The following is a 27,359-nucleotide window of genomic DNA, read 5'->3' on the forward strand; positions in this document are numbered from 1 at the left end:
TCAGTTTGAGAGACAGCTCTTTATATACCCAACAGCAGACATGATTTCAAACAAAACACCATTTAAAACTAGAGTTTTACATATACAAAAATATTTCATTTATATAGCATTCATATGCGATTGGAAGAGTGAGGCTTCATTAAAAGATTAAGGTCTGTCTTTGCCATGCAGAGCATGTAATTCTTGCTCTCAAATACTGTATGGTTAGAAAAATTCTCACATCATTATTTTGAGAAGGGGAGCTTCTAACTGGTTTGGTGAACGCTGTTAAAAACCAGCAATGAATATTTCAGTTGGACCATAGCACTGCTAAAAGTTATTAAAAACCCCTAATGTTGTAGTCACAGAGATTGCAGCTAAACGCTGACAGAAAAGCCAAAGTCATCGTTTGACCCATGAGGGATCTTTGGTGATATCTGCATTTTCTGGGCCAAGTACAGCTTGACCACGAGTGCTCTTCCCAACTGCAAGGTACCTGGAATTAAAAAAAAAAACATAAGCAAGTGAGAAACTGCTACATTTGGTTAACCATAGCTCTGGTGTTAAAAATACTCCCATCTCAGGAAGAGTGTCCTTTGCAACATATAACTTGTGCCCACTCATCACAACAGTCTCTCCTTAACCCTGTACTTCGCTGTAATGGAATTCTTACATCTACAGTGGCATTCAGAAGTCAGACACAAAATGCTACAAGTGGAGTAGAACCAGCTTATATAGTCTACTTGTACAGTCTAGCTGGACAGTTTCTGGGCCCTTCAAAAGTAAATCAAACCTGATCTCCCACAAACTCAGAGTGTAGGAGGGAATTAGATCTGCTAAACATGCAATAAACAGGATATAATTAACCTATCCTTTTCTAGGTTACAGAAGAAAATAGTGAAAGTGGTATGAAAGACCAAGGGAAGACATCCATTAACTTAAATATGACAACAGAGCACAGGCTTACTTGTTTGATACATCAACCAAGTTATCACTGTTGACAGCAAAAAGTTGTTCTCTGTGCGACTGCTTCATTTCATCTGAAATCCCGTATAAGAAATGGCCCATTCCTAGGGAAAAGTAAACAAAACCACACACTACTCTGGTGCACTGGAATCACTCACAGCCACGTGCAGGAATGAGAGCAAACTACAACAGGAATGTGTGCTGAAAAGGAATAGACTTCCGTCAAACCATCATGCTGAGAGAATATCCAACTGAATCAAGCACAGTAAGTTGAAACCAGGGTGAGGCAGTAACAGTTTCCTATTTAGGAATAATTCTATTTTGGTAAATGGTTCAGTTTGTCAAAAATCTGAACATAATGGTGATCCAGGAAACTTAGACATAATTCATTCTGAAGAGATGATGTTATCATCTAACAACTTTTTAAACAAATTGTATTTCATGAAGCTTCTGTTTTTGGAACCATTTTATTTCCTATCAGTTGTGATGGATCTGCAATGTGAAGGTTTGCTCACATTTTTGTACTACACACAGAAATCTGCAAACAAACGCTTTAATGTTTTGTTGGAGTACTTGCCCACAGCATTTTAATCGCTCCTTGAACAACCAGAGAACTCCAAAATAATGACAGAAAAGCTTTTTGTTAAGCAAATAACCATAGGGAAATAAAGGTGGCTGGGAGGATTTAAGTCAACTAGTCCAACCTCCTGCCCAAAGCAGGGCTGACTTCCCAGCCAGGTAAGGTTTTCACATCCATCTGCAGTGCCCAGTGACTCAAATGCATGAAGGGACAGGCATTCCTTGCACCAGTTCCCAGGCCTCTGGAACAGACCTCTCCTATTCAGTGCTCTGTTAAGATCTGTGTTCAAATGCCAAAGAATGTTCGTCATCCCTGGCTGACACCAACACCCAATATGCACTGCACATTGTAGGCATGTACACAAGGCACTGCACCTGTGTGCACCTCACACCAATTGCTTTTTAACTGCCCAGACCAAAACCAGATTCTGACAGGTAAAAGCCTAATTTGAAATGCTCTTGTTTAAACAAGTTAGTGCTAATACAAGCACATTTTAAAATAATGTTAATCTTAACCTTGTAATTCCTTTGTGTATGGGAAGGACATGTGTTTTACTTGGGCAAGTTTTGGATTGGAATTTAGCAAGAGAACAAGGGAGGGAAGTGAGGATAGCAAAGCTACATGTCAGTAAACTGAAGGTACTACGAATGCATCATGGATGTGCAGATCTGCAAAGAAGCTAAAAGCACCCTCCACTCAGCAGACAGACTTCTGTGCTTTAAGTTCTTCAGAGAACATACGCACAAAGGGCTAGTGACATTCACAGTCAGTGTGTCTGCATGAGTCAGGAAAGTAATCCCTCAGCTCTTCTTCAATCAGAGGACCAGTATTTATTTTCATTTGTCTGCATCTAATGCTCTCCAAACCTAAAATAATTTCCTCAATCTACCTCCATGTGATGCAGAGGAGCAGTAACACAAAACTTCAGTAGAACCTGAGTGTATGAGGTGTTTCTTAAAAGGAACAACAGGAACCAATAGATTTATTGAAACTGCCGTTTTCTCTCATCTTTCAAACACAAATTTTATCACCTAACACAGTTTAGCAAACTATTTTCTTCCCTTTAAACTGAAATTAAAAAGCAAATAAGCACTGGCAGCCCTGGGAGGATGATAAGAATGTACCTTTGTCTGAAGGAGCTATTGGTGCATCCACGGCAGCAAACACTGCTAGTTTAGCTTCATCAATATCTTGCTGTGTGAATTCTCCAGATTTGGCCCATTCAACTGCTTTTTCAAATGTTTTCAAGGTGGCTAATGAATTTGGGTCTCTTAGAAGAAAAAGAAAACATAAAAATTAATTACTTCAGTCTTACAAAATGAAAAACCTAAATTCCTTTATTCTCACTTCATTCATAATTTACTATGCATCACACATGGGAAAAAAATTATAAACTTCCTTTTTTTGTACAGAAAGAGTTTCTGGGGTTTGGTTTTACATTTCTTTTTCAGAAGAAAATAGTGTTTCAAACCAAGCAGATTCATAATTTTAGATACACAGGTACAGAAGTTCAGCTGCCTCAGAGTAGTTCCAAAATGGTGTAGAGAGAAGTGGTGTAATAAAAGCAGGTCAGGTAAGCCAGTGCTGTTCACAGTGGGCTCTGAAAGCACCACTGCCATACTGCCCACACCAGGAATATTTATGATATGCCCTATCTTCTCTCAGTTGCTTTTCTTGCCACACCTGTTTTTACTCTCTGTAAAACAGGTGCCACAGGTTAACTACTACTGGCAAGTTAAGGACTATTGCCAGGACAAGTCCTACCATGTTGAAACTTCACAGAAAGGCCAGACTGCTCAAACCTCAGTCAGGAACCCTGACCAAGCACTGTGCCAGGCTGCCTTTGGGCTAGGAAAACAACTGAAGCCAGGACTCCATCCACACAACACTGCTAGTGGGGATTACAACTATAATACTCCAGTTCAAATTTCATCAGAAAGTGCCTTGGAAAGTTAAATACAGGGTAACTGTTGTGGACTGGCAAAAGAGAAGAACAGAAAAGAAGGAGCAAGCAGTTCTAGCAGTGCTTTCTGCTGAATCTCTGATGATTTCAGCCAGTTGCTTTAAGGAAGATGCATATTTTCAAACTCAGAACCTTAGGGAACATCACCATTCTACTTCATGGTCTCAAATTTAGAGTAGTCTTGAATTTCTTTTTCTAGGGCCTCCTTAACCCAGAAATAAACAAGTGAAAACCAGTTATACATAAATCTGAGATTGAGACAGTAAACCCCAAAGTGCAGAGCTGCAGTAGTGGTTGCTACCAGCAGAGATAAATTAAGCTTTCCCATGGACACAAACAAGATAAAGCAAGGATGGTTTTATTAGGCAATCTAACTTCATCAGCACTGAATCACTCACTTAATTTCATCCCTTTTATTTCACTTCTTGAAAGACTGCTACAATGAAGTCAAAAATAAGACACAGCCAAGCAGAGTGGTCAGTGGTCCCCTCAGCTATCAAGAGGAAAGAAATGCACTGTTACCTGTAGGAGTAGAATGTGAATATGCCATTTTGACTAAGTTTAGCACCTCCACCATAAGCCCCTCCTTTCTCTCTGATTTCTGTATGTAAGAATTTAGCTGTCATCAACCGTGCGAGAATTCGAAGGCTGAAATGAGAGAAATAGAAGCAGTGAAGATGTGAACTGGGGAACAGTAATAGTCTGAACTGCCTCTAAAGCTCCCCCAGATCCCCATTTGCAATGCACTGCTGCTTATAATCTATGACAGTTACCACAGCAATACTCACTATTTAATAATAGCTGAATAATGTCACATTACTGTAAGAGGAGCACTGAACTTTGTTACATGCAATAGGACTGTCAACTCAGGACACGTCCAAGTAGGCAGGGCTGTTTATTCCAAGGTAGGGGATAGCAGCCCCTCATTACTTAATCTCAGCATTTACAGGGCTGCTCTGGGCTCAGCCATGCAACAGCTGCTTTGTAAAGATTTTGTGACAAATGCACTGCAAATCGTTTTCTATCAACACTCCTTTTTCTGCAGTCAGCCCAACCCTTTCCATTTTGCTTTGTGCTGTGCAGTGCACAGAGAAGCTCCCTGATGTTCTGCTTCCCACCTGGCATAGTCTGCAGCCGTGTAGGGAACTGTTCGAATGCATTCCCCAATATAGTTCACTGGGAAGGGAAGTACAAAATGGGTCTTCATCTGGCATGGCTTGAAAGTAGGATCCTAGGAAAAAAACACATTGTTGTCACAGTTAGCAGCAGAGACAATTTACCCATCTCAAAACTCTCACTTTTTTGACAACTAGGAAATTCTGCCAAACATACAGACAGACAAATCCTAAAGCTGCCACTTATCCTACCCTGCAACCAGTGACATTTCCCTTGTGCCCATATTAGCAATCCAGTACAAAGAATTGCTTTGGAAAACTAAACGAGAGGGACACACATCAGCTACCCATCCTTGCACCCCGCCATTTCTCAGTTCTGCAGATTTTGAATCACTGCCAAGGAGTTCGGATTTAGCCATGGATTTACTGTGCTTGAAACACATGTTCTTAACTCTGCACTTGGGTCACACATGTACATGTCACCACATCATATCCCAACTCATCCATTCTAGACATTGAAAGCAGAGTCAGGAACTGTGTACCTACAAAAAAAAGTAAACTATTTATGACAGCAGCTGCAGTATAAATTCCTGCTCAAACATCCCCTGTAACAGACTCAATTCTTCCTTACAACCTCACTTCCAAACTTCCAGTCCTCTTCATGTCTCTGGGCCTCCGCAGAGCTGGCTCCTTTGTGTCTTTCACACATACATCTGCTTGTGTGCTCACTTAGGCACAGGCAGATCTTTACACACCTCCAGTGCCACTATTTCAGAACTCCCTATCCTTTCTTAAACTCAGAAACCCCATTCCCAGACCCTCACACAACTCTGGCTGGGCCAAGCAGAGCACTGTATTTGCAGCACTGGGCTGAGCTCTCCTTGCCCCTCTCTTCTAAAAGGAGAGTTCAGGGTATGCTCTTCATTCCTATAGCCAAATACAGATCGGCATTTTCATCTAATTTTCACTAATGCTCTTCTGTCAGTTGTCAGTCACATTCAGAATCATTTAGGGAGGAGACCAAGGAAAGGAAGGGACTAACTGGAAGTGACCAAGTTTGATGGTTAGCTGTGGAACTGAAAGGGCATGAATTATGTTTCCGTGCTGTGCTTCTGTAACAGCTTAAGATGGACCATTACCATCAGTAAAATCCTATAATACCAATATCCCTCACCAATAATGTACTTACATTAACTAATTTCCTTGTGATCTGCAAACCAGTAACCATTTCACTTCCCACAGGTTTCACTTCTGAAGATTTCTACAAGAGAGCCAGTCCTCATATTAAAAGATTATTTTAAAAATTAGACCAAGACTATTACAAATGCAACCCCTTCCACTCAAACCTCTCTAAGGCAATCATCAAACCATGCCTTCACAAACATAAGCAAGGTACTCAGTTGCCTCTTCCTATTTCCTAAACAAATGCCAAATTACTTTTCTTCCAAGAGTAATCTGTCACTGGGAGACACCAAGACCCAGATTAAATGGGACCCATAAAGTTACAAACTATCATTTCACTCATGGGTAAGGAACTGGGAGCTTATTCCAGTTTCATCAGAAATTAAGACAGATCTGTGAAGTGAGAGAGAAGATCCTTTGTCAACTCCATGAATCAAGCATATTTTGTGCCAAATGTCCTGAACACCCTGATAACAAAACAAATTCATATGCAACTGAGGCAGTGCGCATCATGCCCTATTTGCTTTTGGCCAACATTTCAAGTAACGCTGAGCTAAAAGAAGAATTACAGTTTTATGCAACAAGAAAAGGAAGAAACTCTTTTCCCATGTCCCAAGTCAAAGCAGTAACCCCAGGGTAAGGCTTAACAGCTGATCTCCTGCATTTCTACTGGCCACTGTGCTGCTGTGAAGATACTCCATGGCAAAACACAGAGCAGCTGATCAAAGAGATGTCTGGCAGACTTCTTCAGACATCTTTACATGGCCACAATATCTGAGTTCAAACTTTTCCTGATTGCACAATGGTATTGACATGATCAAGTGGTATTTGATGTATTTGATGCCCTAATCACAAATGACAACTTCTCACCTCAATCACATGTGGACGAACAGGTTTTCTCTCTTTTTTACTTCTGGCTATGCCCTTTAGAAATTTCTCTACTTCTTTAGATGCTTCTGGTATCTGCTGAGGTGCTGCATTCACAGAACATCTGTTCAAAAATACATATCAAGTTTTTAAGTATGGTTTTGTGTTTTCAGAGAGTCTTTTATAATTTGTACAACTTTCTATTTCTAAACATTTTCTATTAAATCATCAGAATGTTAGGTCAGTGATCTCAGGTAATTATTAACAGAGAGAAAGGCAAAATACTCAATCTAGCATCTGATGTGGAAAAAAAAAATTACAGTCCAATTGCTGCTCTTTTGCTCATCCTAGAACACTTTCAGTCCAAAAGCTGAGCAGTAGCTATCAAACCACTTCTGTGTACAAGACAGGACTAGCTCAGTTTTGCAAACAAAAATGTCTCTGAAGGAAAAGAATGCCTTCTGTATCCTCTCTTTACAGGCAACCCTAACATGGTTTTGAACTCTACAGATATTTACATTATTTCATTTATCATTTCATGCTTTAAAAACCAAAACATTGCAATTTATGTCACTTCAAACAGACCCATTTTTGAAACTAATGCATCTGACATTAAACTCCTTAATGTGCTCTCTTTACTTTTTCCAATATATGCATAAAGCAAGTTTCAGAATGTCACTGCTTTCCTTTTAGGGGCAAAACAAAAATCCAAACCAAACTATATTCAACTGTTTCAAAACAATCTAACGGTATTTGTCTAATGGGCACCTTGAAGGGAAAAACAAAAGGCAGATTTTTGACTATTTCTGTAAAATTGCACAGGTCACTTACAAGTTTTGGGTACAACTGTTACCTATAAAATTTGCTGTAAGTTTCTCAAACCATGTAAAAACTGAACAAAATCAGCTACTATAGCTACTGCTCTGTAAGCAAGGGGAATTTAAATTAAACATTGCTGTAGTTTTCCCACGGATGTCTCATTTCTTAAAACCTCAGTACACCATGAGGTGCACTGAGAAAAGCATATTCACAGGCCATGGCCTCTCTTTAACCAAAATGCCCCTTTTTTTTTTTAGCTCACCTGATGTTGTCACTGTTTAATAAATACTTCTTAATGCGTGGTAGTTTGCGTAGTATTGGTTTAATATCAGACATTTCTGCTATTCTCTTCATCAACTTCACCTGTGCAGGAAGGGAAGGCAGAAAGACCACAGATTAAATCAACAGGAAGAATTAAAAAAAACAGCCTGTAACTCCACAGCCAAGGAAGGGCATTATTAACTTCTCACCTGATCCATCCCACTGAACATTTCCTGCAGCTCTCCAGAAGATGTAAGGTTTTTGCTGGCTCTAATAGAGGCATATAAATGCCCACAATCTGGAATGCCATTTGACAGCTCCTGGGCAGTCTTCTTAACCAGCACTCTGAAATGTTCTTCCTCCTCAAATCTTGGGCTGAAAAAGAATACAAGCAGGTCTCATGCGAAAGGACACCAGTGAAATTTATTTTACTGAATCATTTATCATCCCAAATTCAACAAAGTGCTTTTAAACTGTTGGTTGTCCATTTAATCCACTATATAGTCATGCCTTTGATGCAATATATAAGTTTAGAAAGACATTAGAAATAAAATTATGAAAATAAATCCCAAAGTAGGGCCTCTAAGAAGAGAAGAATGGTCGGGGGAAGAGTGAAAAAGAGAACCCCAAAACACATGCAAACCCACAAACAAACAAAACCCAAAGTACTGTACTTGTTAAATATTTCACTCCATAAATTCATCATGTCTGGCAGATTTCTGTCCAAGCACAGAGATGAAAAGAGCACACCCTGAAGGAAAAAAATAAACAAAACACAAAAAAACCCTTCACACAAGACAACCACAGCAATGGCCAAAAAATGCACAGTAGCTTTTCATGGAAGTGATGCAATGGTGCCAACCTAATGCTACACATTACAAAATCACTCTAATGCAGGCTGTGCTACTGAAATGAGAGCAGACATGAAATGTGATTGCTCTTCTCACAAAGCAAGCCTGGCAATTCCTCAATTTCTTCTTCTCAACAGCAAGCAGCAGTTCAACACAAAATTTCGTATTTTTTCTCATAAAGTGCAAGTTCTGTTCTGGGGGGCACCATTCTCCATGGGAATTCCCTTAATTTAACTCCAGGATCCATACAGAGCAGACCCTCAGCAAATTTGCAAAAATCTCAAGACATATTGCCAGAACTGTTATGCCCAACACATAGATCAAATGATGCTGCCAACAGTGACATAACACGTCAACAGCAAACCGTGTGTGTAACACCACACCGTTCTGCCCCCTACCCTCTGCTTCCAAAATACTTCGGAGTACACAAAAATATGGTGACAGATGCTAGTGAAGTACTGCCTTAGACACAACACCCACATCAAGCACTCCCCTTAGCATAAAACACTAACTTACTGTAATTATCTAATTTATATCTTACAAGGACTTTGCACATTACAAGCTAATGCACATTAGCTTGACCCTCTACCTGGAAGCCCTGACTGACCCTTAACTACAGAACTGTTACTGCAAGTTTAACATCTGCAAGGTTATGATTAATTTACCTGTTCATAGACATCCAGGTGTGAATCATCTGGAATAATATGTGGACTGACAGACATACCACCTGTTTTCAGTTCTATTTTCTGGGCTTGTTCCCTGTAATCAAGAGCTCCACATCCCATCCTGTGAAAAACAAGAGATATTTGTTTCCCTTTTCAGTGTATGCCAAAACCAAAATCCATGTGGCATTAGTAAATTAGTCTGTTTAGGACAATACTAATTTAGAAACTAAACAATTTGGGGCATTATCAAGCAAACATAATACTTGATGCCTTATAAAAGCTCCCCACCAAACTTTTCAATTAAAGCATCCCACTAATTTAAAATGCTGTAATCAAAAGCATGCTTTATGTCCAGGTTTGGTATCAACATCCTTAAGAACTACATTAACAACATAAGTTGTTCTTATCAATAAAAACATATTCCTCCTAGCCCAGGTCACTTGTTCTGCTTTGTGCTCCTCTTTTCCTTGTGATGGAGTCACTCTTTCTGTCCCCACATGGCAAAATTGCACCACAAGTCTATTCAAGCAAAAACTTCAATCTCTGCTAGGCTATTTCTCATTTATAGAAATTTTCCAATCTGTTGAGGGAATGCTTGTGTTGGCACTGGGCAAAAAGGCAATGCAGAGACTGGTGGAGAAGGGGAAACAATTTAGCAACACTGGGGAATAAAGAAAACTTTTTTCTGCAGGAAACCAACTTATCAGCCTTTCCCTTTCATAGTAAGAACAGATGCTGGAATTATTAAAGGCAGTATTAGTATTATGGCAAGCTGTATTACAGCCTGTTGCTTCAGCTTCTAAGAAAGCAAACATCTCACTTGGTAATGACATTGCAGAAGAGTGGCACATATGGCTTGAGCTCCTCAGGAAGTGCATTCAGGCTGGAAATGGCTCGGAAATAAACCACCCCATTGGTTGGCTGAGCACAGTACTGGACAGGAATGTCATCAGCTAGGGATAAAAAACAAAAGCAAAGAATAACCAGCAGCTTCCTACTACAAACACACAAAAGCAAAATAATTTCTTACAAGAACATCTCATTAACAATAATGTTCTTTTGGTGTTTCAGAGCCACTTCTTGTTTAAATTTGGCACATTATACTGAATGCTGGACCAAAGGGCTTTTTCTGTTTCTGTCCATGGTAAGGTAATGGACACCTGGACAATTTGAAAAGAGCATTCTTCTAACAGAGATCATATTTTAGAGATAACATTCAAATAAAAGAAGTAGTAACTTGTTCCTGAACAAGTCAAAAAGCTTTTCTTCCTTATTTTTGCCTTCATCCGTTCAAAAATTGAGGAAAGCAGCTTCTTGTACTGTACACTCTTCCTAAGCCAGGCCATTAAAACTAGGTCATTTTTTGCATCAAAATTAAACATCTTGACACTTGCTGGTAATTTTTGAAGAAAAACGTCTGTTAGAAATACACTACAGAACAGTATTTACCTGCAAAATTTTGACAGAACTGTAACAAAATTCAGAACTACCATCTTCTATCAGTCCCTGAGGAAACCACTAGCAAAGCAGAGAAAAACTTGCACTGAAGTTATGAGGAAGGACAGAAACTTATTTTTTTCCTGTGGCCCCTCTATGTCATATTCTGTAAAAAACAGGTAAGGAGGGAACTGCAGTAAGGAAGGCTTGCTGCCCTAGCTGCCAGGAGTTCTGCAACCTGGGCAAGCCTTTGGAAAGTGAGGAGATTGCTCAAGAGCACTGAATGTGCCAGCCAGAGACTCCTCTGACTGCAGGGCAAGTTGGGAGTATGCCTGCAGCAGGGAGCTGCCATCAGGAGCTCCTGCCAGCCCTGGGAAGGCTGGGAGGCTGTTCCATGTCCATGCTGCCCCTCAGAGGTGACAGCTCTGCAGATCCACTGCCATGTCTGCCTAGAGGTGCTGGGCTGGAGTAGAGGAAAAAGAGCAGAGCTATGGGCCACAAAGCCAGTCCATGTGCTGGGCAAGGGGCCACAGCTGGGCCAGCAGCCAGGGAACAACCCAACAGTGCTGTTCTCTGGGACACGAGACAGTGGTGACACCAACCTGTGAGTGCCGTCTCCAGCACAGTGAAGGGGATTTTGGGCTCGATGTCAGACACTTTTAAAGCCGGGAGACAAGAGGTATCCTGAGGTTTGCTTTGAAGAGCAATTAATTCCAAACCTAGTAAGAAGAGAATACCAAATTGTCATTTTCAGCTTGTAGTGAAAGTGCTGTCAAGACCTAAAACCTACTGAGATGATGCAGGTCAGAAAACTCAAGAGTCAAGTTTGGAGTCTTCTATCAGCAACTTTGCAAATATTTTCCTAAAGCAAATTCTGCAAATTATTGTGTAACAACACCAGAGAACACGCTTAGATTCTCTTTCCAATCCCGTCTTCACAACCTGTTTACAGTAAAATGTAATTTAATCTTTAAGTGACACCTGCCAGTCTGTGCTGTCACTCAGCTCTGCAAGCATCGACCCATACCTGGCAGATAAGAAGCTTCTTTCTAACCCAATCCGTTCCAGTTCTTACTCGAGTGCTCTGTCAGAACACTGATGCAGCTAAATTGTTGTGATTACTTTCACATTTCAGACTTTCAGACACTAGCTGGTCACCTCTGAGTACTCTCCAATTTATCTCTGTAAGTAGAAAACCTCCTCTGATTTCGTGCTCCCTATCTCCTGTCACACACCAAAGCTTCAGAAGATTATCGCCACATTTTTGGAGGATTTCTGTGACTAGACACTGCTTTAACAAAATTAGATGACTGCCCACAGCTTTCAAGTGTAAGTTATTCTCGAGAATAAGTTAAACCCAGCATTACTTTTATAGCTGGCTTTTTAACCAGAAAATATAAGAAATATAATTACAAAATGTTAAGTTTTACCGGAGCATGGAGCAGATCTCCTGCTCATAAATAAACAGCTTCAAGGTACATACATGGTATGTAAGTATCTGAAGAGGGGGTGCCAAGAGGATGGAGCCAGGCTCTGCTTAGTGCTGCTGAGCAAAAGGACAGGAGGCAATGGGCAGAAACTGATGCACAAGAAAGTTCCAACTGAACATGAGGAAGAACTTCCTTTACTGTGCAGTGTCCAAGCATGGAACAGATTGCTCACAGAGGCTGTGGAGCCTCTCTCACTGGGGATATTCCAGAACCCCCTGGATACAATCCTGTGCCACGTGCTCTAGGACGTCCCTGCCTGAGCAGGGAGGTTGGCCCAGATGACCCACTGTGGTCCCTTCCAAACTGACCCATCCTGGGATTCTGTGAATTCACCTTCCACTCAGTGCAATTTAACATGGGAAAGAATAAACAGATTGGTATTTTAAAACAATTTCCTTTTTTCTGCCATAATGAAAATATTGATCATTCTATTTTTGAGAGTTAAAACTAATGGAATATACCAACCATATACTGTAGTGTAAACACTGCACTGCAAAGCCCTGTAACACATACACACAAATTTGCAACAAAAAAACCCCATCCCTTTCAGAGCAAATTCTGGAGAGTGCCTGAGAATTTAAGATATTCTACAGAAAAACAGCTAAAAAACGATTATACAAATAAAAATGTGAAAAAGTAAGTTAACCTTTTTTGAAGATTTGTGTTTTTTCTTCTTCAGAAAGTGCATTGACCTTTTTTTCCAGCTTTTCTGCTTCCATTTTAGCTTGTTTATTGTGGTAGTCTTCCTCTGGACTCATTGACAGAGTCAATTTGTGTGGATTATCCTGCAGAAATATATCCCAAAACAAAGCATTAATTCTGAGGGCAACCTCCTTGCCTCAGATTATTGCTCCATCAGCAACAGATAAACAGCCTGTGCATCATTTGGCTTGCATGTTATCAAAAGTATCACAACTACACAGACTGAGCCCTTGGTTTCATACAGAACAAGCTGCTGTGAGGAAAAGGCTACCCACCACAGGAACAAGCACCAACAGCCTTCTGCTAAGTTTCACTCTAGAGTCAGAATCCCTCAACAGCACACAGTACTCATTAGTTTAATTAAATCCAGGTTAAACAACTGTACATAACAAACACTACAGAGCTACATGCCATAAGTTTTATCTGGAGGGTGTTCTAAGATGGGGAAATTCTGTTAAATGCTGGAGGGTTTGATTAAACACCTCTTTCAACCTGCCCAAGCTTGAGTGCACAGAGATCCTAAATGATGTAGAATGTGCATGCTTCATCCTGCTCAGAAATGCTTCACACATCAGCCTTGCTGCCACAGAACTCCAGGCATGACGCAAGCGCCATAACTGCTGTTGAATTCTTCTTTGTTTACACCAGGCTGTGGAATTTTAATATCAAAATTACTCAAGTAGCTTCCATTTTCCATAATAGGAAAGAGAGGCTAGCCAAAAGACAGTGACCTCAAAAAACGCCCATTTCAGTGTAGGAGTCAAACAGCAACATCTGGCACTGACAAACAGCAATAATTTGGGACAATGTAATCAGACCCTGTTTTATGAGTTTATCTCCCCCGTGCCTGTGTGAAAAGACTACAGAAACCTGACTACAGAGTTAAAGAGAGACATGCAAAATTAACTAACCATAATAAAATGGACAGGACGAATAGCATTCTCCTCCTTGCTCTCTGCCTGCCTGCTTTAATAATTTCCCACCACAAGGTTCAACTGCATAATCTAATGATGTAAAAATATCCAACTAATCTTATCATTTCCTGCTGAGATGTGCCTTTGCCTCAGCCCCCTCAACAGAACTGTACAGTAAAGGACATTCACAAAAATACTGCACCTGCATTTCTTCCCTATAAAAGCAAAACTTCAACAGCAGCCTACTACCTCCAGACACTAGTAAACTGATTTCAACTGATGTCTCTTGGGGTTTTTTTGAGTACACTAGAATCAAGATTTACTCCAATCTAGGTGACAGTTACTTATAATTAATCTGCCTTTCAAAACAAACAAATTGACTATGGAGGAAAAAAAAAAACACACCCAAACAAAAAACCTACCAGAAAAAGCAAATTAACAGAACAAAGCCAACAAACCAAACAAACCCCACAAAAAACCCACACCACTTTTGCATTGCTATCATTGGATTTTTTTTTTCTCTGGAAGTAATTAGTTCAGGGCTTGAGAGCTATTCAGCATTATAATGCCTTTACTGGATATTTTTTATTTCTGCAAAAAATCCAGAAGAACATATGGAAAGGAAAAGAAGAGAAAGAGCAGAAAGTAATTGGCACTGACAGCAAGATTCAGACAGCAGCTCAATGAACATGAGGAACACCAAGACACTTGTAACCAAATCCTTTCCAAGGAAAATTAGATGCACCTTGCTATGTCAATACTAAGGAACACATAACTAGGTCCAGAATTCTCTGTTCACATCTGAACTTCTTATCAGGAAAGAGATGTGCCCTTCTATACAAATCGCAGTTTGGTAAAACATTAATGTTTTATCAGTCTTTTATTAAATATGGTTCTAATTGACCAGCCAGGTATTTTTTTTTCCCACTTTGAAATGTGGAAACTTAAACCATTAAAATTATCATGTTTCATTTGAATATGTTGCTGCTCAAACCACACCTAGAAACAGGCAATATGGTGATAAAAATTAGCCTTCAGTTTAACTTCAAACAAAAAACTGTGATTTAAAAATTAATACAAGATAATTTTCTGTAAATTTGCCTACCTTGAAGTATGTTTTAACTTTTTCCTGAAGAAATCTGGGATTTTCTTTAAGACACTGCTTGAACCGAGAGACCTTATCTGCAATCTTCAGAAGCTCCACTGGATCCCCATCTTGATTCCAGCACGAAGCTATGTACTGAATGGGAAAGAATAATCAAGTAAGCAGGACAATCCACTTGCATTTCTCTAACTGAGAGCATCAGTGTTCCAAAACCACCTTAACACTTATGCTTGAATAGCAAACACAGAATGAGTAGTCCTATGGTAGGTGTAGGGGGAAAAATATTTTTCAGATAAAGGTTCTATTCCATCATCACCTATCCCCTGTTCTCTCCATTCTTGCCTCTAATTTCACCATACCAAACCACCATTTTTTTAATTATTACTCTTTTTTTTGCATAGCTGTGCATATCTGGAAATATACTGTAATATTCTTTAGTCCCTCACATTAAAATGAATTTTTCAGCTCAAGAAAGAAGGAAAACAGAAACAGGTGGCAGAGACAAAGTAGTACATACATGATACAGTTTTGTATCAGCTGGATGAAATGATTTATAGGAAGGTGGCTCAAACATGTAAAGTATGTTAATTAAATGAGAGACTTTGGAGAAAGAAAATACTAAATAACCAGAAATATCCCCAGGATATTTCTTTTATTTTCTAATTTGAGTTTGCTCAAGTTGCTATTGAAAGTTCTCCAAAACAACACAAGCGCAAGATACCAAAAGTTTCTCTATTTCTACTCTGTCTGAATGGGGAAAAACCAAAAACAAAGTAAAGTATAAAATCCTGTCAAATCCATTTTCTTTTTTCCTACCTCTTTAATTACAAGCAGGTTCATAAGCCTTCAGCATTTTTCAGCAATAAATATCTATATTAAATATCTATATAATAAATATCTATTCTGTGGAAATTCCCTAATATGATACAAAGCAGAATAGTCTTTTAGAACATGCTTGAGCTAATTCTCTTGAAATAAAAGCAGTCACTCCTTATTTGAGGCTGCTGTGAGGTCATTAAAACAGTTCAGTCCTGGTTCTCAGTAGGCAGCCTAAAAGATTAACCATCTATGTAAGAGCATTGTCCAAACAGCTTTTGAGCACTGACAGTGACCAGTAATCAGTACAAGTTTAGTGACAGGCTTGGAGCCACGACCACTTCTTTGGTGTCACAGTTCATCCCTGGCAGCTCAACTCCACACAGCCACTCAACTCTGCCCCTCATAGCAGGATGCGGGGGGAGGATCAGAAGGGTGAAAGTGAAGGAACTCATGTGTTGAAATAAATGCAGTGTAACAGGTAAAGCAAAGCAAGTCAAGGAATTCATTCCCTGCTTTCCACAGGCAGGCAGATGTTCACCATGCCCAGGACAGCAGGGCTCCATCACATACACTGGTGACTTGGGAAGACAAACACCATCACTCCAAACATTCCCTCCTTTCTTCTTCCCTCAGCTCTTACTGCTGAGCAAAGTGTGGAACAACCCTTGGGTCATTTGGGGTTGGCTGTCCCCTGGTGTCCCCTCCCAGCTCCCTCTCCATCACCAGCCTCCTGGCTGGTGGGGTGGGGGGGACAAGCAGAGAAGGCCTTGACACTTTGCCAACAGTGGGCAATAATAAAAACACGCCTGTGTTATCAGCACAAACCCAGAACACAGCCCCCTTGCAGCCACCGGGAAGAGATTTAACCCTATCCCAGCCACCTGGGAGAGCTTGTTCCAATGTCTGACCACTCTCTTGTGAACAGCTTTTTCCTAATAACAAAACTGGTGTCACCTATCTCGACTTTCACAGGACCTCTGACAGTCCCACACAACATCCTTCATTGTTAGATTGGAGACGTATGGATTTGATGGATTGACTATGGGATGGATAAGGAATTGGCCGGATGGTGACAGGCAAGCAGTTGCATTCCAATGGCCAGCATCCAAAGGGAGATCAGTAACAAGCACTGCCTGTCCCCCAGGGGTCTGCACTGGGTGCAACACTATTGAACACCTTTATTAATTACACAGCCAATGGCACTGAGGGCACTCACAGCAGTTTTGCAGATGACACCAAGCTGAGAGGTGTGGTGGACACTCTGGAGGGAAGGGATGCCATCCAGAGGGATCTGGACAGGCTTGAGGAGTGTACCTATATGAAGCTCATTTAGTTCAAACAAGGCCAAGCGCAAGGTCCTGCACTGGGGCTGGGGCAATGACCAATAATCAGTACAAGTTTAGTGATTTAAGGTTTGAAAGCAGACCTGTAGAGAAGGGCTTGGGGATATTGGTAGATGAGAAATTGGAAATGAGACCACAATGAGTGCTCCCAGCCCAGAGAGCCAACTGTATCCTGGGACACACCAAAAAAATCAGGGCCAGCAGGGCGAGGGAGGTGATGCTGCCCCTCTACTCCACTCCCACTACACCCCACCTAAGGTACTACACACAGCTCTGGGGCCTGCACAGCAGGTCAGAGAACGACAAAAATGATCAAAGTGGTGGAACAGCTCTCCTACAAAGACAGGCTAACAGACTTAAGGTTGTTCAGGCTGGAGAAGGAAAGGGCTTTGGAGAGACCTTACTGTCGCTTTTCAGTATATGAAGGGGGCTTATAAAAAGACTTTTTACACATCCTGTACATACAGGACAAGCAGCAAAGGTTTTAAACCGAAAAATGGCAGATTTAGAGTGGACATAAAGAAGAAACTCTTTACTATGAGGGTGGTATGACAGTGGAACGGGTTGCTGACAGAAGCTATGGGTGCTCCATTTCCTGGAAGTGTTTAAAGACATGTCAAAAGTCCTCTGAGTAACTGGATTTAGCAAATAATGGCCCTGCTTATGGCAGGGAGGTTGGACCTGGAAGGTCCCTTCCAACCCAAACCATTCTATGGTTCGATGATCACTTTTGTTATAACTAGGTCCCTATAACTAGGCCCTCTTCAAAGCCAACTTCTAAAACATTACTTGAAACAAACTGAAACATAACTTTCCTCTATGGGAGTATTAACACTAAATGCTGCAAGACTGGTTTTTGAAAGCAAGAAATAATCAAGAGCTTTCTTTTCTACAATGAAGACGTAGTAGTTAAATCAATTTCAAGACTTAAAAATGTTGAGGGATAAAGTTATCTGCATAAATATTTCATCAGATAGAATTACTCACAACATCTGAAGACATGCCTGACTATTAAAGTCAGGTATATTTGGCCAGATTTACCATGAAACATGACAGGCACTTAAATATCCACAATTTGCCTATATGGCTGTATGGCAATCTGATTTGAAACAGCTTTTATTTGTGCTCACCCATTTACAAATCTCCTGTTAATCCAAGGCCCTGCTTCTTTGCCTAACTCCATATATCTAGGAATGAAACTCTGCTCATGCAAAGAATATACAACACTTGAGAGACAGAAAGCAAAAGAGCCACTGAGGAACTGAAGCTGCTGCAGAGAAGAAAGGAACAGAGGAAATTAAAGACTGAGTGGCTGCAGGAGACCCTGATTTCCACAGTGACTGCAAATACTGCACCTCACTCATTCCAAACATAAGATGACTTGCAGACTCCTTCAAGACAACATTCTGCTGTGGAATGCATTTTCTGTAACAGTTTAGTATTAAAATTTGAGGCCAAGAATTGCATTACTGTACATTTTCCCTTGTGAGTCTAGAAATTAACTTACAACAGTACAATCCTCAAGTCCACACAAAAATACAGTCCTTCTATTTGGCTTTTAGTAAATACACAGGCATCTAGCCAAAACACATAGAGACAGTATGATATGCCCCTCACAGAATAACCAGTGCTACTACAACCAAAGCTGCTATTCAGGCAAAGACAACAGGCTCACTGCCTGATTAACTCATACAGTGGGAAGTCCACAGACAGTCTGACAGCTACTGAAAAGAAAGAAGAAAGAAGAAAGACGCACACAATATGAGAAAGGAAGAGCCCCTAAGTGGAAAGTTTTATGTATCAGGAGCTGACAAAATGACCCTGTATTTTATAAAGACATAGGTGATAGATTTTTTTTTAAACTATTCTTAAAAGAAACACACAGAGAAACTTACAGATGTCAGTGCAAGTCCAAAACTCGTAGACTGATGCTTCAACTGTATTTCAATTTTGTGAAGTAGAGCTTCAATCCTATCTTCCTCAAAACCTTTCCTTTGGGAAGGGGTGATGAGAGAAGGAAATTATATCCATTAGCACTGATCATTTCAAGTGAAGTTATGAAAATGAATTATTAGATCGATAAAGGAAGCATTACAACAATGTCTTTCACATTGAATAAAAATTGATATGAAATAATGTAATCATGTTGTATCATTTAGAGAAACTGAACTAACATTAAACTCCTGAAGAGTTTACACTGATGAGAACAAACTACAATAAAGGAAGTAGCAGACACAAGTTGTAAGAGTATTGAACAATATTATTTCTGCTTTAGTGCCTTTATTGTAATATAACTGGATTTTTAAGGGATGTTACTATATACAAGTCTGTATTATTACATGCCTACATATATTAAGACTATTCTTAAAAAATTAGCATTACTCACGCAATAACTTCATCGACTGTTCTGTCAATTATCTGTTTCACAGTATCAATGTCTCTTTCAGCAATACCTTGTAGACCCACACTGAAATAAGCTTCTCTTGTTGAGCCATTAAACCTAGAGTAAAACATAGCCAACTCAGTTGTAAGTACTAGAACTTAAGCATTAAAGCTGCCAACAAAGGCAAGAGAAGGGAAAAAAACACCCATTGTTTCCACATATACAAACACACAAGATTTAAAAGCTAGTTAGAAAATAAAATAATTACCAAAGAGGCAAGAAATGGAACTTAATAGCATTTTTTGTTCTATTTCAATAGTAATAGCCATTGTCAGGAAAACCCACAGCATATGGTTTTAGAGAAAGAAAAATAGCTACAGAAGTAAAGCTGGTATTTTCTGTTCATCTTCCCATTCTTCTGTAATTTCTTTCAGGTAAATAAGTCTTTTTAAGGTGAAAATTTTAGCTGTGTGTAACACCAAACCCATACATTCTACTTAAGCAGGTGAGTGGAACAGTACTTCTAAAGCAGTATTTGTGAAGTGGTTAAGGTGAAGTTTTCCTTGTTTACTGCAATTGTTACCAACTGTACTAAAAAAAAAAAAAAATTGTAACAATAAAGACAATTCTGCCCAAACTGTCAGGCAGGATTAACCACAGAGCTCATCTTTATAGAAACAAAATGGCACTTGCAGAAATACAGAACACCTAGCAGTCCAAAGCCAACAAACAAAAGGCAATAGGTGCTCATGCACTAGTAAACAACCACTATTACATGTCTAAAAACCACAGAAGGAATTCAGTGGCAGGCTCAGGCCCTGAATTCTGCAATACTCATCTCTGGGCTCAAACTTATTCTTGTAGATTCATCAATACAGTCACTAAGGCAAATTAAAGCCAGCTCACTGAACAGTTCAAATCCATATCAATCCAGCCAACCTGGAAAAGGACCAGCTGACAAAAAATACCATATAATCCCAATTCAGTGTCTAAAGAAGGATTTCTACTGCCATGATCTGGAATATGAAGATGTCTATACAGCACTGGCATGCATGGCACAGGACTTGCATGAAGCCAACTACTTAATGTAGAAACAGGTCAAGCCAGGCAGAGTAAGACATTAAAATTACAGGTGGGTGGGAAATTAAGGTTTCCCACTCAAACACCTGAGAGAGTCACTGGAGAAAAGGCATGATTTTAGTCATCCTCAAGTCTAAAAATCAGTCAGATGAATCATGCTGGAAAGCACTTCCTTCTTTGTGCTGACAAAAAAGGCAAATTCTGTACTGAGGTGATGGCAAGTTAACAGCACCTGATTGCACAAAGGCATATTTGTGACAAACCTACCTACTACTAAACCACAGAATTAAAGCAATAAAAGCAATGTGGTTACAGAGAAGAGCTCACAAACACTTCTGAGTAATATTTAAATGTCCAGTATGAAAAACCCAGGTAAATTAAGGCACTGAAGGTATTCCACATTTTATTCTACCTATCCATTTTTATGCTTCGTAAGTTGTAAACAATACAACCAACTTAGCTTCTATCCAAGTACTTCAATGAGACAAAAGTTACATCTGAGAATGCTTTACAGCTCACCAGGAGAAACTCTTATAATATTTTAATATTAAAGTAAGATTACTCTGGTGTAAATTGCCTGTATAAGAGATGAGTTCTTCCACCTCAGAAGCATTTTTCAGTTTTTCTAACATTGCTTATAGTGATTAAATGTGAATTTCAACACTTACCCAACATCAGGAGAAAAATCTGTACCAACACCAGACTCAATTAAGGCTTTGTAAAAAGGAGAATTTGGCCCATCAACTAACAGTGAAGACAACAGGCTTAGGGTGAACGTTTCAAAAGTGTCTGTAATACTGAAGAAAAACAATTAGTTCTTAAAAACCATATGTGACACTCAGCATCACTGAGTCCATTTCAAAAGAACTAGAAAACAAAGGCAGAGGGAACAAGGGAGAAGTAATTGTCAGCTGTGAAGCCCACATCAGACCTTAGGGAAATAGGAGGGCTCTGCATCTTTCACTTGTTATAACTACCAGAAAAGTAATTTAAATTGGACTGCAAGGGCAGAAAAGTTAGTAGCAGGGTCATATTGAAGAGCTTGCACATGGCAGGGAACGGAAAGGAAGACAATGTTTTCAAATGCCTCATCCACTGAACAGTTCTGTAAAGTAACACTTGATTTTTCTTGTGCCTATCCACTAAAGCAAATAATTCAGCAATTAAACTCTTCTTTACTAAAGCAGGACTGATCTATTTTCCCATGGCATTGTTTTCTTTAGAGATGATATTTATCAAGAGGGACTTGGGACAAGAAACATGCCTGCACCTTGCTTAAAGATCTAAAATGAACCTTTTATCCAGAATTTCATTTTGATGTACTTACTCTGTCAACAAGTAGCTGACACTGACAGTGGTCTGCTTGGAAGGATCAGCAGCAAAGGAGTCTAAGCCACATGTTACCCGGTGCTCTCTCTATAAAGTACAATAAATGATACATAACAAACTCACAGGAGAAGTTACAAACAAAAAATAACTTGCATCTTCATAGCATCATCTTTATAATTATTTAAAATAATTTCACAGATGCCCATGAATAAATTCAAGATCCATGAGCAAATACACAAACACATATTATCTTGAAAAATGAGGGGCATCTCAATGTTTAAAAGTGGACAATATAGGAGAGGTTGAAGAAAGTCTGGCCATAAATAACATTCTGAGCATTTTGAAAGCAATGTTTACACTTCTGGACAAGCCAGGAGGAAAAGGAGGAGGGGGAAGGAAGAGAATGAAAATTATTTTTGACACCAATGTTTGGAAGATTAGATACCATTAGAAAGCATATTTCCTGACACTAAGAACCAGTATTTCTTTCCTTAGCCCTAAATGCTTTCAATTAATAAGTGCTTCAGTGTTTCAAATGACAAGGGACTTAAATTGGAAATAAGAAAAACAAACTACTGCAGGCAATCATTACATTACTGACACTCAAAAGTAACTGTAGTTTGTCCCCCATGTAACCAAAAATAAAAATACTTCAGCTCATTTACACAATTCTAAACAAATTATTAACTCCAGCAGATTATGTTAAAATATCAACCTTAGGGGCTTTTTGGGTGTTTGCTGGTTTTACTTACAGGCTTATCCCAGAGTTTCTGTTTTGGGATGTCAGTTTTTGATTCAATTCTTTCAAATTTTACCAAAGCTTCCTCATGTATTTGCTTCAGATGTTGCTCCAGTGGAAAATTACCGTAAGTGAAAAATCTGCATTTCAAATAAAATATTAGGATTAAGCATTTGATTTAATAAGAGATTTACAGTAGCTACTTATATTATACTCTGAATTTCATGTGCTTTCCAGTAATTCTGTTACATCTGAAGTAGAAAATAGTTTGGTGGGTCTTCAACCTATACAACATATATAAAACTCACTATCTCTTGATAAAAATCCACATTTCTCAGCTTGTGGGCCACAAAACACCTTATTATTTTCATTATGTTCCGTTTTATTATGTTCAAATCTGTACAGTTGCAGAAATATACAATGTTCCAGAGAAAAAAACATTAGTAATTGAAGCCAGAAACCCAGTGCTCCTAAGTTTCAGAAGATAAAATTCTTATGGTCCTCACACTTTAAGCATAAAATACAATGATCCATGTCCTAGGTTTTGTCTGTCTATAAAACATGGCTGGATTCCATGGGTCCCACCAAACACATTACCACATCTAAAAGACTTCCACTAGAACCAAATATGAGCACAAGCTCAAGTAAATCTCATTCCCTGACTAAAATCTCAACACCAGTACAGCAGAATACTTGGGATGATAAGAAAAATCAACAGATTGTAAATTCTCTGCCATGACACAAGCTGATGTTCCAGAAGTGAATTAATCAGAATAACAGATTAGCCGCAAAATTAGTACAGCAGAAAGAATGATTTCCCTGCATGTAACTTTCAAATTGACTTTCAGCTTAAATACCTTATTAATATCAAACAAATCAGTACCTGAATCAAACGACTATCCATTATTTAGAACTCGCTACAGTAATATGTGATGCAGGAGAAAATGAAATCATTCATTTGTAACTTCTAAGTCAATCTGTGTTACTTCAAAGAGGACAGGAACCCTTAGATTAATCTATGCTACTTGTATCTTAACCCCCTGACCTTACTGCTAAGTACTTATTCCCATGCTCCCTTCCCCCCCAGCTCATATGAGTTCAGGTCAATCGATCCCCAAAACACATATGCATGATCAGGCAAAGAAAGACATCTGAGAAAATCAGCCACCCTTCTTTCCTGCATTCAATTCACTCTTCACTGCTCTTTCTAGAAAAAAATTCCTTGCTACCACACTGCTCTAACTGCTGTAGGGCACAGGTTATCTTTGTTGCTGGCCATGTGATTAAAAACACTGTGCTTCTGGTTTTCTTCTCACAAAAATACAAAGCACTAACCCAGTAACCTAGGAAGTTAGTCACCAATCTCACATACCTGGAATTGCTTGGATGATAATGTGTGGCATGGAACTGCTTAAGCTGCTCCCATGTAAGGTCAGGAATACATAATGGATCTCCACCAGAAATTACACTGTAAGTGTGATCAGGAAGGATTTTGTTCTGCAGGTGCTGTGCAAATACCCTCTCATTATCTGTCTTAATAGGAAAACACCACATTTCAGTGAAAGCCATCAAAACACATTTAAAAGACAAAAGGTGCTCAGTAATAAGACCTCAGAGCTCTAACTTACACAACCTCCTCACATAAGCATGCAGTCCCATGTACTTTAAAAAAATGAGCTATGGTTCCATGCTAACGTAAGAGAGTATTTTACATTAAAATCCATTAAAGTGCCTTTCTACATGTAAACAAGCTTTTGACAGGCCAACTTAAAAAAAAAAAATCTATGCAAGAGTGTTGACTTTACTGAGGACTTAAATTTTCAAAGGGAGGAATGGGAATCTCTGGTGCAATAATACCATTGATAAGCTACAGTTGAAACTACTTCACCATCTGCAAGAACTTAAACCAAACATCCACAAAACTTACAAATGCCCCTTTCATTTCATTAAAAACAACTCCTTTGAAGACTAGAGGTGTCTGAGGATCAGCTGGGTTCTCATGTTCTAACCTCCAACCTTCTTGCCTGCAAATTAATAACAGCAAGTATTGAGAGTTTGAAGACCTTGTTGATTTGGTGGGGGGAGGTGGCCTTGTTTTTTTTTAATTTAAGGTTTGCATACATCTCAAACTGTCTTACCAGAAATCTAGCTGACGTAAACATGGAAAGAAAGCTGCATCCAAGTACACTGACAGGAGGTTCTGAAAGTCCTTGGGATTTTGTGTTGAAAATGGATAGAGAGTGTAATCACTAGCTGCATATAAATAAATGTAAAAATAATCAGAATTTTAGAAAGTCTAAGACACATTTTGCCCTTGTTGATTTTTAATTTCTCATCCGTATAAATAACTGGAAGAGAAGAAATGTACTAAATGAGATGTATTTTTGCTGAGGAATACACATATTTAACATTGCAGCTATTTTACTATGAAAACTTTGCTTTAGCTATATATCCATATAAATAATTAAATGTATTTTTGTATACTATAAAGCTCCAGCTCTACTGGGATTTTGTAACTGACAAGTGAACAAGACTTATTTTGTGTCTTGCCTTGTTAGCTTTTTAATACCTCACAACATTCACACCCAATAATAATGGCTCTCCAAAGCCAAATTAAGGAGAGCCAACAGACAGCTCTACTGCAATAAAACCTCATGCATTTTAAGTGACATTATTTCCTTTGTACTTACCTGTGAATGCATTCATAAAAGTGGACAGTGATCTGTTCAACATTTTAAAGAAGGGATCTCTGCAGGGATATTTTTGGGAACCACAGAGCACCGTGTGCTCCAGAATATGTGGAACCCCGGTGCTGTCCATCGGAGTGGTTCGGAATTGGATACTGCAAGAGGGAGCAGGGAGAGAGAGGGATGCAGTCACTATGAGGAGAAGTGCACCCACTCCTGCCTGCACCTGTGATTTATGGGAGCATCACCACTGCCTAACAGCTAACATGGCACACACCAGATACAGAGTTTGACTTCTTCAGACTCCTGAGTGCTCAGCCATCTTTTTCAAAGGGAGTACAGCCTCTGCACTTCTATTTCTGGAGTTAGTACAGAAGTTTTCAGCACAGGAGTAAACACATTTATTTTTATCCAAAAGGCTCAAATAAAAAACTTCATGGAAGGTTATGGTTGCATAATCTCTGTCTCTGAAAGTTTTCAAGGCAGGAACTGGACCTGAATTAAACACTGATCCTGTTTTGAGCAGCAGACTGAACAACAGACTTCATGACATCTGTTCCGAACTAAAATATTCTAAGAAGCCCTACAAAGGAAGTACTGTCCTCCCTGTAATCACAGAATAATCCAGCCACGATGCCAGATTACTACTGAAAAAACACAAGGTGATGTGGAGATTTAATGTGTAATACCAATATTAGTATCTTACCTGAACAGATTATTGGAGTCCTCCCGAGCCACATGTAAATACCTGGCTCCTGTACCATCATGACTAAGCTTCACTGCAGTCAGGAACAGCTCAGGAACAGCTGTCACCTGCATTGGAAGAACACATCTGTATTGCAGTGTGACTTCAACTACATCAAATAAATTGTGCATGATATAGGAATTACAGTTTGTTGATGCTATACATAATACTGGCTTATGCAGTATAAAATAAATTTTTGCTCCTGTGGTTTGAGGGGAAAAAATAATTACACAAATGGAAAATAAAATTTAAATGAAATTTTTAATCCAATGAAAGTATACTACCACCAAGGAACCATACTGTTATGGTACAGATAAAAATGCAATATGAAATACAAAAAGAAAAGGCATATATTCAAATGTCAGTGCTAGGGCAGATAGAAAAAGCAAGGACTCTGTTCTACCACTAGTTCTGTCACTAGCAATCACTTCTCTCAAATAACCTTTACTCCCCACTCCTGTTTTTTCCTTTGAAAAACCAGAAGAAATTCAACATATTTCCATGTCAGCTTTCCAACACAGGTATTAAAAACATCTTAGGAAATAACGTATTACTTGAACGTGTTTATCAGAACACATGCACGCAGTGAAGTTCCATTATCTGTCAGGACTTCAAGAAGGCCACACTGAATGGTCACATCTGCAGCAGACACGCAAGCTCGTGGGATGCATTATTTACTCTAGAATTAGCTTCCTATAAGAATATGTATATTCTTAATTATTTACTCTAGAATTAGCTCCCTATAAGAATGTGTACTAATAGCACCTACAGTATTTGTCTGCAGAGAAGTAACTACAAGGAACTCCTAAATCATTTTTATGACTGACCACCCAAAGCAAGTATTTAATGTGCAGACGCCGGGCCTCACCCAGGTGCCTTCTATGCACGGAGAAGTTTATGTACACAAACAGAGCAAGCGCCAGCGGCGGCGACGCTCACCTGCTCCACGGTGAAGCCGTGGATCTGCTCGCCCACCCGGTACTGCAGCGCTCTCTCGTTCGCGGCAACGCTCTTCCACCTCCACGCCCTCCGGCTCAGGGCCCTGAAACGACACAATTCCCTCTGAACAAACGCGCTCCGGCCGGCGCTGCCGCCACCGACACCGGCCCTCGCTCTCCAGCGCGGGCTCCCGGCGAGCAGGGCCCTGTGCCCGGGCAGGGGCTCGGAGCTCCGCGCCCCTCGGCCGAGCGCCAGGGGCCGAGGCCGCGCAGGACGAGGGTCCCCGCCCGCCCCCCGCTCGCTCGCTCGCTCACCGGCCGCGGCCCAGCAGCCCCCGGTAGCGGCTCCACATGGCTGCGCAGGGCCAGGCGGGCCGGGCCGCACGGCGGAGCGGAGCGG

The 27,359-nt window shown here is 39.9% G+C and overlaps 1 protein-coding gene across 1 annotated transcript; it reads right to left on the bottom strand.

Annotated features, from left to right (window-relative positions):
• PITRM1 (pitrilysin metallopeptidase 1) lies at positions 1–27,359 on the bottom strand. Its single transcript, XM_053945984.1, has 27 exons — positions 27,275–27,359; positions 26,961–27,063; positions 25,983–26,089; positions 25,280–25,431; positions 24,728–24,842; positions 24,517–24,613; positions 23,962–24,122; positions 22,603–22,729; positions 21,849–21,937; positions 21,190–21,318; positions 19,445–19,558; positions 18,954–19,050; positions 14,897–15,031; positions 12,822–12,960; positions 11,288–11,404; positions 10,069–10,201; positions 9,249–9,369; positions 8,407–8,483; positions 7,942–8,107; positions 7,734–7,834; positions 6,656–6,776; positions 5,793–5,864; positions 4,607–4,719; positions 4,011–4,136; positions 2,650–2,795; positions 947–1,049; positions 1–475 (listed from the first exon to the last, which is right to left on the bottom strand). The coding sequence occupies exons 1-27, from the start codon at positions 27,310–27,312 to the stop codon at positions 382–384; spliced, it is 3,093 nt and encodes a 1,030-aa protein (XP_053801959.1). The 5' UTR covers positions 27,313–27,359; the 3' UTR covers positions 1–381.

The sequence above is a fragment of the Vidua chalybeata genome, chromosome 1 (assembly GCF_026979565.1).
Source record: "Vidua chalybeata isolate OUT-0048 chromosome 1, bVidCha1 merged haplotype, whole genome shotgun sequence".
Taxonomy (NCBI): Eukaryota; Metazoa; Chordata; class Aves; order Passeriformes; family Viduidae; genus Vidua; species Vidua chalybeata.